The sequence below is a fragment of the Rhododendron vialii genome, chromosome 7a (assembly GCF_030253575.1).
Source record: "Rhododendron vialii isolate Sample 1 chromosome 7a, ASM3025357v1".
NCBI lineage: Eukaryota > Viridiplantae > Streptophyta > Magnoliopsida > Ericales > Ericaceae > Rhododendron > Rhododendron vialii.
Window position 1 is genome coordinate 1121118 of NC_080563.1, and position 11976 is coordinate 1133093.

General features: G+C 37.8%; 1 protein-coding gene across 1 annotated transcript; it reads right to left on the reverse strand.

Annotated features, from left to right (window-relative positions):
• Positions 1-1675: 1675 nt before the first annotated feature.
• Positions 1676-11942, reverse strand: LOC131334634 (uncharacterized). The gene is made up of 13 exons (XM_058369758.1): positions 11697-11942; positions 11527-11606; positions 10723-10817; positions 8933-9051; positions 7642-7800; positions 7391-7465; positions 5935-6006; positions 4458-4616; positions 3390-3545; positions 2972-3024; positions 2642-2820; positions 2421-2515; positions 1676-2318 (listed from the first exon to the last, which is right to left on the reverse strand). The coding sequence occupies exons 1-12, from the start codon at positions 11752-11754 to the stop codon at positions 2455-2457; spliced, it is 1266 nt and encodes a 421-aa protein (XP_058225741.1). The 5' UTR covers positions 11755-11942; the 3' UTR covers positions 1676-2318; positions 2421-2454.
• Positions 11943-11976: the final 34 nt, after the last annotated feature.

Consider the following 11976-nt stretch of genomic DNA (forward strand, 5'->3'; position numbering starts at 1 on the left):
CTCTTTTAAATGGTTTTTTTTTTTACTCAAATCAAGAGTTCTCTATCAAATCTTTTCCACTGCGTAAAAAACTAATACGATCATTCAGCGGGAACAAAAACTTGCACGTTCTCCCAAGAATGAAGAACAGTGGCCGGTGGACACAAGATATGTCCTTTAAGTAGGGGCTATATTTGTACATTGATAATAAATAAAAGTTAAATTCTATAACTATATACTGCTACTTGCAAAAGGAAATTATAGATGAGGTGTCTACACGTACAGTTGCTCTTTAATTTTATCTACGCAACCACAAAATAACTTATTACTTAAAATTTTAGGAGGATTTTTTCACAAAAATATATATTAAAACTTTAGAAATTTTTCATTCAAGAGACTTGCAAAGGCCAATTTCATAGAAGTTTTTCAAATTAACCTTTAATATAATATTTGGAATTGTAAGGGGCCGAGGCACTTCGGCACCCCCTTGCCTCTACCCAAGAGGACGAACAAAATCCGAGGAGGATTCAATTTTTTGATGTGATTCTTACCTAAACAAGAAGCTAGCAAGTTGCCAAAAAAATTTTTTTTGCAGAGTTGATTTTTTTCCACCTCCTCAAAAACCCATATATCGCTGTTTTTATACTTCAAATCTTTTGTGCTTGTCCTAGTAAATGAAATTAGTTTGGATAATTTTGTCAGTAAGAGTGTCTTAACGAAGGATTAGGTGTCCAATTGTCTGTCTTATTTGGGTCCATCAATTGTGGACGATCTAAATTACCCAAAAAAATTGTGGACGATCTTTTCCAATCTCGCTTTTTCTCTGGGTGTCTACTGGTCAAACGATATACATCTTAATCCATTACCACCATGCATGAGCTGCAATTCTTGGTTGTTGAGGCCTCCTCTACCCCACAAGTCCACCATTAACGACACCATGCCTTCACCTCGATCTATTGTTCCTTCCAAGAAATTTCTTAGTAACAAACTAGCAAGATTTGTGGCCCTTGTGCCCTAAAATAGTGTGTGTAGTACACAATGAAAATGAAAATCTTGTAATCTTGTCCATCAATCCTACATGTTTACACGTTACGTTATTTTGGATACGGTGCGTGTCTTTTGAATACCTAGGCGACAACCGATGAAATCCAGTTAAAAGAGGCGCTTGATCACCGCATCTTCTAGATGGAAGTCTCGGGAGGTCATTGGACTATCGGGTTACATTTAGAGGTAAGATTTGTGGCACTGGAGTTCAAAAATCATTCGTCAGGCTTCTACTACGCGTTTTGTTTGCATGAAAAATCAAAGAGGAAACCACCGAAATACCAATCAAATCAAAGTCCACTTTTTGACCCCTACCTACTGCGTACCCGTATAATGCAGCCAAGGAGACTTTTCGACTTGCAGTATGATAAGAAGAGAGAGAGAGAGAGAGAGAGAGAGAGAGAGAGAGAGAGAGAGAGAGAGAGAGAGAGCCACCATAGAAGAAATGGTATACCGGCTAGTTGCAGGCAGCACCAACTATTACAACTCTAGAGAGAGAGAGAGAGAGAGAGCGCCACCATAGAAGAAATGGTATACCGGCTAGTTGCAGGCAGCACCAACTATTACAACTCTTCTAGGAACCACATACAAACACATTCACAAGTATGATGAGCCCCACACATATGCACATGTGGGACCCACCATCAATGTGTTTCCATCTGAAAGAAGAACTTCATTGATAGGATACTAAGATTTCAAACAATAATGCTACATATTTTACCACACTACGGCTAAGTCAGCACACTTAAAAAGGAAAAAGAATGGTGAAAGAATCGATTTGATAACAAACTCAAAAAAAGGATACAAATTTTACAAATTTCTTTTACCTCAATGAATTCCTCCAGACACCCATGATCCAAACACGGCCTTGGGAGTTGCACATCCTTTCCCCAAATTAACCTGCTTAGGTTGCAATATACAGACTTGATTGATCAAGAAAAAGGATAAATTACCAGAACTTTGGAACAGCCCATTGACGTGATTCGAATTTTCTTCCCATAAGCTTTCCTGAAAGGTTTCCTGATCTATAAACAGATTAAGATAGTCAAAAAATAAAAGGGAGGAAAAGTTAATGCCAGGTACAAATGCCTCGGAAATTGAAAAATCAAGCCCATGTTTCAAAAGAATATAAATTGCTAAACCTGCTTCGGTACATGCTCCTCAACATCTCTTTCAAGTTTCAATGCATTAGAGTAACGTCGCCATGGATCAACGCTAGAATCAATATTTCCCTATCGCCATTTCTCATGTACATGTCTCTGCATGCCGCAACAACAATTGTATTTTGCCCGTAGCTGCATTAAAAAAAGGCATGTCTTGTTAATCTTTATTACCTATCCAAAGTGAAACAAAGAGCTAGAAAACTACAGAAAGTAGCACAATGGCTGTGTTCCCACCTCAGCAGATCAAGGAAAAAGTTGTATGTCCTTTTCAGTCTACATGGTCGTGGAAGCGCACAATTTTGTTGATGAAAGCACTCTCACAGCGATAACTGTTAGTGCAAAAAACAAAAGAAGATTGCTGTCTTAAGTGTACTTGGAATGTTAAACTTCGACGAATAATGCCATACAAAATTTAACTGCAATTGTAGAAAGATGAAGTAGCTTCTTATACTTACATTACAACAGATGATATACAGAAGCAGGTTAATCCAACAGAGAGATGAATGAGAAATGATGGCCAGAAGTTCTGATGATCCAGAAATAATTTCTCCGAAACGAGAGTGGTTATGCCAGAAAACAACAAAACTGTCCAACCTGACGGCAAGCAGCTGCGAAAGGAAAATGAGGCAGAATCCTGTGGAAAGGTAAACCAATAAACCAAGTCTGTATCGAAGATATTCAGAGTAGCACCATCAAGTATGTGAAAAATGCACCAGAAAATTACAGCAATTAATTAACTATCATAGCAGGGAAGTTCAAACAAATTGCACTAGCAAAAGACATACCTCAAAATAGTGCTTGATGAATACCGCTGAGTAAATAATTCTCAAAATCATATCTTCATTGAAGTTAAGAATGCAGACTACCAAATTTGATCTCAGCGATTAGCATCATTGGCTAAAGCATACTAAACACAGAAATGAAACTGCCCTCTACTTCACTCACCAAACTACACACACGCAAACCCCACACAAATGACTAATCTTATGTAGCTTACATGGAGCAAAACATCCCTATGTTGACAGGAGTTGGCTAATATAGAGACTTCTCTAATAAAAAAATACAATGATGATCAATGTAGAGCTCGCATTGAGCAAACTGCAAAAAGACCAACAATTCCAAGAAGGAAATGAAATATTAGCTGTTATCAAGCCAAAGCAAAAACTTGATAAAAGAAAAAAAAAACAAAGTTAAAAAGGATACTCAAGGAATTTGCAACAATTAAACCAACTGCACCAGCTGATTGTATTAGAAACACATTCAGCGCAAGATAGATAACTGAGAATACAAGTAAGGAGTCATTTGAACGCTTGAGTTGGTTCTCTGTTGCAACTGCATGCAGAAATGCTTCAGAGGTTCCTGATTCAGGAATCAATGGGATAGATTTTAAGTTTCTAAACATTAACATTTGTCACCACCCAACTCGAAATTTACCAAAGAAATCAACTCTACAAAAAGGTTATAGTTAAAGATCTCCAAACTTCAGTAGATGGAAACATCAGCTTTGACACGCCATTGCATAATTAGGGCTTGCTAGATGTCCGAACTTAATGAATTGAAGTGTTTCAGGAAGAAAAGTGTCACATTTGGGCACTAAAACAGAAATTACATGGTTTAATTAAGTTACTTATGGCAAAGAAAATTCAATCACCCAATATCGCTGTTAACCAATTAAAGACCCATTGTCAAAGATTCAAAGCAAGGTCAGGTAATATTTGTATTTCTTAAAAGGACACCCCTTAATTCAATATTTTCCTACAGTCACTTCAGCAGGAAGTCCATCCTGTGATTTTAAGAGGGAACTATACATGTTTGTTTTCTTCGTCTGCGCGTTAAGTTAAAGCATAATAGACTGATGCAAAGTTTCTAAGGAGTCTGAAAATCCCTTCCTGATATCAAGGCTGTCTTAACCTTCTTGACCAGCAATGACAAGTTTTTGATTCCAAACCATGAAAATAAATCCATAGTTGACGTGCTGAGCTATATGCTATATCTCAGTTAAATATACATCACAAAGTGGCTATGTAAAGGGCCACTGCCTTTTCAAGAACGATCTCATGGGAGATTAAAACAACTAGGGGTGCTAAGCAAATTGTGGAAGAGCATGTGTGTTTCCCATCAGTACATAAAACCCAAGCATATGCTGAAAAACGAAATGATTAACACAGGTACATGATGCCTTCGTGTATATATAAAGTTCAGATAATTTGTATGTAGGCATATAGTATGCAGGCATGAATAATAATTAGACAAACTATGTAAATAATTTACCATTATTAGCCAAAACAATGACATAAAGGCAGTAATATCGGAGGACACTTGATGCTTCTCCATCACTCCATTTTTGGCCATACAACAATCTGATGAGAGAGTAAGAATAGCAAGGGCCAAATGCCATGACTACAAGCCCTACAAGACATAAAGTATATTCTAAAACCAACAAAAGTAAGAAGCAGAAACGGAAATTACAGAATTTAAAAGACATTCACTGAACAAGATAATTTTGTCATTTGAAGTCAAGAATTACACCAACTCAAACGGAAAAAGAAAAACAAAAGTTTATGGGAATATACACCTAGAAAAAAAATTTTGGTTTCGATAAAACTGAAAAATTATAGCTCACTAAAGCATTGAACTAACTGAATCTGTCACCATTATGCTCCATTCTGGTCCACAACTCGTACCCCTTGCCCTCACATTATTCCAGCACCGCATCAAACTAGCAGCTTCTTTGTGCTTCACACATCCCATTGCAAACTCTCCGTCAGGCCTCTCACTGATACTACCTCAACCTTCCACATTCATTTCAAGCTTTGTGCTACCGTAGGGCAGTAGACAGAGCCGGTCATTTATTGACTTTCTTCAGAATGACCCTCTCATATTAAGATCTGGTCATTCTTTATCCCTACCCGGGTGGCATGGGAATTTAGAAATTACAGGCTTGGGATGACGGCTAGTTGCATAGGATGGGAAGCTCGTACAACAAAAAATGCAAAGTTAAGAACACTGCTCCTCTTTGTCTATAGTAGTTTATTAGAGGGAGAGAGAGGAAGCATTTGAAACTCAGATTGAGAGGCAATTTTAGATCTTTTAGTTGAGACGATTTGGGAGACAATTTGGGATACTTTTCTGCAGTAATATGGATATGATGAATATATAATGAACAATGGGGTCATGGCCCCTCTATTAGTACTCATCTAATCAATAATATTCCCTACTAATGAAAAAGAAAAGCAAAAGCTTTTAACTCAATCAATTAGCCCTATCAACAAAATCCTCAATATGTTGCTGAACAGAGAAGGAAAGTGACGACAGAGAGGGAAGGCAAAGAAATGAGGGCTGCAAGTGTTGTTCACCACTCTAGAGTCAAATTTTCAACTATTCCAACCCCAGGTGCAAATCTTATCGTCCAACTAGTAACATGACAATTTATAAATCAGAGATAAGTTTGGTCATGCCCAGCACGGATGTTGCTACAGACCCTTTTATGGCCTCTGCCATGGGGCCTACATTGACTTTGTATATGATTGTGCATAGCTGTATAAGCATAGTAACCTAGAAAATGCTTTCTAGTATATGAGCCATGCTATAATTCTAAAATGTCAGTCTCCTTGTTTTAGTGCTTAATACATAATGACCAGGCAAAACTCATACTGGGGGCTGCACAACTGTGCTAAATAGTAGAGAGTCTAGAGACCAACTAAGAAGTTGAAATACTAGAATGAAAATAAGAATCTATAAACCTTACCAATTAACAAAACGAGCTTCAGAGCATCTGTTAGAGAACTTCCTAACTTCCAGCTTTTACGTGCATCTTCTGCTGCCAAGAAAAAATAAAGTTTTACTGCTATGATGGATAAAAATAACATTATGTAGTCATCAAACCTAGCTTTTACTCGACAAAGTTACTATCTGAGAAGGTTTCTTTAGCCTTTCAAGACAGAGAATAACATTTTAACATTTTTTTAATGCTGGTGACTGATTTTATACGACACCTCGAATAATAAATTTACGAGAATCACCTTAATAAAATATTTAAACAAGTTCCATAAAAGGTAGAATAAATTAAACAAGATAAAATAAATGGCCCAAGTGTAGTAACTGCCACAATTTTCTAAGGTTCCATTACCACAGTGTTATGCTAATCCATGGAAGATGATGAAGTTTAATATAAGAGAGTAAATTTCTAACTTAAATGGTATATTACGAGCATAAAAAGAAATAATCGAATAGCATGCTTGTGTCCAACAATAAGTCAAAAGAAGGTTAAATTCCATTTGTTTTATAATCATGACAAGTTCATGGCTGGGTGACCAAGAAAAGCTGAGAGATGTGGCGAGCCAAGCCATGTGGATAAGGTCACGTCAGACAGATGGCACTTTCCCATTGGTTTGACAACCTGGAGGAATTTCCCTTGACCAATGCCCTCCCGTATCAAGGGAAGTCAAAGGATGCCTGGCGTTGGGGGATCTCCCTGATCTCCCTCGTACAACAACGGCATCAAGGGACTTCCATCGACAATATCAAAGGAGATTAGGAGGTTGGCGTCATCCTTGTGCATCTTCTGTCTCTGATGCAATGCTGGGCGTGCTTCTACAGATAACACGAGCCTGGGAAAAAGCTCTATTAGCCTCCAAGCCACACATCCTTGAGTGATCCCAAGTGGGGTCTTAGGTCCTGCCTCAGCCTTGGTTGTCCTTGTTGTCCTTGAGTAAGTGCGAATTGGAGATTAAGTGACAGATCTCAAGTGGTGGATTTTGCTTTAGAGTTGGCAATATATGAGGTCCTGGAGATTAATCCTTTGGTGGTGAGGCTGAGGTCCACGCAGAGCCAAGGGCCATGTACTATTAGCACCTAGCAATGGTGAACACAGGCAACTTCAACCTCAAACACAGTGGGTACACAGGAGGATAACGAAGCAATAAGGGGCAGCAGAATCAACCCCCTCTCTTTATATTCACATGCTTTCTAATGCTCGAAGAGTAGACCACCTAGTTAGGTTGCCATTCCAAAACCCATAATAAGAACAAATGTGTCTGAGAATTAGAGAACAGATCTTAGGGACCTAGCCAATAAGAATAAAAAAAGGCTATATGAAAGACATGATAGAAAGCTCAAATAGAGAAGAAAAACTAGTAAAACTCAGTAAGGATGAAATCTAAACACAAAATTCCCAGGAAACAAACAGAAAGAAGAGAAATAACCTGTTGCAGACTTTGCAAATGTAGCATACGAACTTTCTTCAAAGGGAAGAAAAATCATCCTCACCACTAGGCTCCCTGAAATGTAAAAGATGTTGTGTTTCAACATCATCAGAAAAAATCAGCAGGAGAATGCAGATCAATACTAACTAGATATTTTCCTTTAATCCACATAGCACTACATCGGAATCTATTTTGCTACTTGTGAGAAGAAAATTAGAAAAACTAGGACAGGATATTTGGACCTCAATTACCTAATTTGTCAACAAGTCCATACACAGCTTGGTTATATGTGGTATCAAACCATACAAGGACAAACTTTTCTCCTTCTTGAAGAATCAACTTTCGGAAGGATTGAAGAGTAAATAACATGCACATGTCCGAGAGCTGCCTATCATAATTCATGATGGATCCTACTCTGTAGAAGCACATGTAATCAAATAATCTCCTTCATGAACTAAAAGGGATACAGAAAATCACATCATGTCAAAACAATTTAGAAAATGAAAGTGAGAACTTTTTGGCATAAAAGTAGATCAAAAGCTCCAAAAACATAATAAGAGAAAACCAGGATTAATCAGTTGTTAGATTTCTTGGAGGGTTCCAACCTAAAGCCAATTGGCAATAGGTGGAGTAGCCTCTAGAATATATTAACCAAGCTTGGGTGGCTTAGATGAACGATGTGAGATAAAGTATAACATAAGCGATAGAACACTAGTACTCAAACATAAATCGATTGACCCAGATGCAACCCGAGCCAGAGCCATCATCTAGCATGCTTGAGAAAACCTGATCTGAAGCTTGGTTTGAGACATAACGGCAACCTAAACCAACTCAAAGATAAGCTCTTTTCACACATGATAAATAATATGTGCTGCACGCAATCTGACACATTATGCATACATAAGGGGGCACAGTAATATGAAGTAATCCTATTTAAAGGGCTAAATTTATGACATACATCATCTACTAATAAGTTATAAACTAACAAGTCTCAAAAAGCAAGGCTATGCATAAAGTAAATACCAGAGAGGTGGCTATTCTTAAGAGGATGACATTGTTGTATGATGCAACTAGAGGGAAGTTACTACTGTTAAACCACAATTAGAATAAGTATATGGAATAAGTTGGACATTACGGATGGATGACAATGATGAGACTCAAGGGCAGGTCTCTCCCTTCCCCTATTGTCTTCTTCTTTTGTCAATTTCTTCTTGGTAAGGAGAATGCTCGGAGCCTAGGACTAAGAAGGGAGTTCAGCTTTCATAAAATACACACACATGAATGGTCTGGTAAAAGAGAATGCGTATAATGAAGTATGATGCCACTATTTCAACTCATCCTTGGAGCAACTAATAGGCATCACCCAATTTTCCTCTCTCATCAAAAACTAATTCAAGACAGCCATGGCAACATGGCTTTGTGGGACTATTTTGCTCAATTTTCATTTCACTATCACCTATACAGCATTGTCTCTTCCCTGAATCAACATGATTAAAGAACATCTGCCGCAGGAGAAAAAGATTACAATAAAGAAATCTATACCTGAAAGGCAAAAGATCAGAACTCTTAATAACACGAAAAAGAAGAAAGTAGCCCCAATAACAAAAGAACAAGCAAGCTCCATACGCAGCTTGTGATACTGCAAAGACAATCCCTTTCTCCTGCAGGTTAACATCGAGAGACTGATATTAGAAGCCAAGTATTCAAGTAATGATTGAAGCTTTTTTTTTTTTTTTTTTGAACGGCAGTAATGATTGAAACTTAGCAGAAATAAACAGTGAAAAGCTACATATCAGCAAGAATTTGAAAAAGTCCTTAAAGAGACAAGTTCCTAAACTAGCTTCTAATTCTATTCTACAATACATGAAAAACCAGAGAAACATAAGCAACAAAGGTCGTCACATCATCCATTTGAACTTTACCATGTCAGGTTGCTTGACAATGAGGATCTAGGTTGTCATACAACGCGAAAGAGTAGCTGCAGTTTCAACTACCAAACGCAGTCTGAGAAACAGCAAATTCTGAGAAAGAATGTACAAAGGCTCAGCCAATAGCTCCAAAATACATGCAAGACCTGACAAGCAAAGGAAACCAACCCCAGATATCAAACTTTCGAAGACACGAATGAGAGCTTTCATTTCATGCTAAACACTATTCCTAAGACCACCACAACATGGCTCATCAGTCATCAGCAAACCATGTTTGTCTTTCTTCCTAAATGTAGTTTTCCACACAGAATATACAATAAACAAACTAATGATTTCAAGTTGAAAGAGAGAGTTTACTAGGAGAATCCACTATTAAGTTTGGAACTGAACTTGTAAGACACAAGGACAGATTTCTAATTGCGTAACCTACCAACTACATGATACAGCATCCAAAACTTCAAATAAACATTTGCTGCTTATCATTAATCAAGATAGCTTGCCCATATGGATTAGAATAACTTAGTTCTTGCCACCAAAAGACAAGTATGCATGCTGCAACTGTAATAAATATTCCAAACGGCACTGTCATCCAGGCTACCGTCAAAAGTTTTGACACATTTTCTCCTGCTGAACCACCATCACTGCCACAATAAAAAGATAGTGTCTTGCATACATGTATCAAAGAAAAAATAAGTTTACCACTTTATACATTAAAAGCACAAATTGTGGAGGATACGAAAAATGTGTGACAATGTTAGAGGGAAATAAGTGTTCACCAAATCAAATCCAAAATGGGTCAGCTGCCTTAATTACTGACACAAGAATGCTTAAAGAAATCAAACAAAAAGAACTTGATTAACAAAAAAGCTAAATTAAGTAGATTCTGGTACGGATGGGTTTCATCAACTTCTCATGTCAAGGACACAGAGACACTGCATAATATTCTTATATCTTCATAGCAAAGTTTTGCACTAACTTGAATCTTTAAATATGCTCCCTAGGTGAATGTCTAACTGAAAATCTTGGGCCTGTATCTCCCACATTGTAAAGAGTACATGCAAGATAGGAAAAAGAAATTGGCGGGAAACCACCAAAATTGCTTCACCGGCTAACTGCCTTACCCTAACCACATCATGCTCAAGCTTCATGTACATTCATTTGGCCTTGAGTTTATATATCAACCAAATGATCTGACAGCAAGAGTCTTCAGAATCTCATGTTAAATCAAAATGTTTTAAGTCACGCCATCAAGCCCAAATTAAAAGTCATTCAACTCAGAACTTATACGGAGCAAGATACAATAAAAGTTACAGCTAATTCAGAATAAGGACAAAGAACAGGCAGTGCTAAAACACACCAGTCAACTGAACAGCTAATTGCCTCAATTGAAGCACGAGGAAGTACCATTTAATGTCTGCTCTCATGCATGCTCGCCGAAAACCTTCACGACTGAGGAACAAGATACAGGTGACGAATAGATGGAATTGTACAGCGTAAAGCTGCATAGGAAGGAAAGAAACGTAAGCCCGGATCCCAGAAATTCCTAGAAAACAGACAACCTATATAAATGAAGACACATGAACTTCCAAGTTCACCATTTTACATTCTGCTTTTTTGATAGTCCAATTGGATCTTTTTGAAGTAATGGACTTCAATAAGACTTATAGATTAAGCAGTAAAAATTTAGTCCTGAAATTTCAAATTGAAACTCCAAAAATAAATGTGTCAACAGTGAAGTAAAATAGAACATGCCAGCATTCTGTGGTAAGTAAAGTTGCTCTAACATAAAATCCAAACCCTTTTTAAGCACATTTTCAGAAACCTAAAAAAGGTTAACGAACACATAACGATATCACCTAGCCCTAAGGGTTAGTCCGGTTGAATGGTGGGTTTGCTCCCCACACAATTGACCAAAGTTCAATTCTCGGGGCCAGGCCACAAGAAAGTAATTTCTTGTAAATTCCCTAGTCCCCGGCATGGATGGTCTGCCTTTAACCGGACGGGGATTAGTTGAGGTGAGCGTAGGTTGGGCGGACATCGGTGTCTGTAAAACCGGGAAAATAAAAATAAAAAAACATTTGCACCTATACTAGCTGAGCTATTCACCTAATCGCCAGTAAGTGGAATTATCTGAGCTTAGCAATAATCACAAGTAAATGGAATTATTAGTAAACGAAGCTAAGAGGAATTCGGAATAAAAACGGTTACCGCATAGTCTTTTTCAGTGAGGTGTCTGACGATCCATGAATTGAATATGAACGGGATTCCCCTTGACAAGAACTGCGTAGCTGTTGTCAATGCAGAACACCATATAAATACAACTATACATTAAAACAGAGATTCCGCAAGAGATAGAGAGAAAGAGATTGTTAACTAACCGAATAAGTACTTAAAAGTGCGAGAAAAATTAGTTGTGCGATCGCCGTCACTCGCCATGTCCGATCGCTCTGAGAAAGTCTTCGAAACAGAAGAGGAGAGAGAGAAGAAGAAGAAGAAGAAGAAGAAGAGAGAGTGTGTGTTAATCTCTCTGACGTGGTTTGCTAATGCATGTAACCAACAATTTAGGGCGGGAGTGGACCGTGTAGTTTGATAAATTTTAGGGAGAGAGAGTAGAAAATAGGGAGAATTTTGCATAAGTTTGCACAAGTCCACTTTGTT

Excerpts from the sequence above, each read along its gene's own strand:
- LOC131334634 (XM_058369758.1), bottom strand. The coding sequence starts at position 11,754 with ATGGCGAGTGACGGCGATCGCACAACTAATTTTTCTCGCACTTTTAAG. Across the intron at positions 11,607-11,696 it reads CACTTTTAAGTACTTATTCG|CTACGCAGTTCTTGTCAAGG; the intron begins GTTAGTTAACAA and ends CATTGACAACAG. Across the intron at positions 2,821-2,971 it reads TCATCAAGCACTATTTTGAG|GATTCTGCCTCATTTTCCTT; the intron begins GTATGTCTTTTG and ends ACCTTTCCACAG.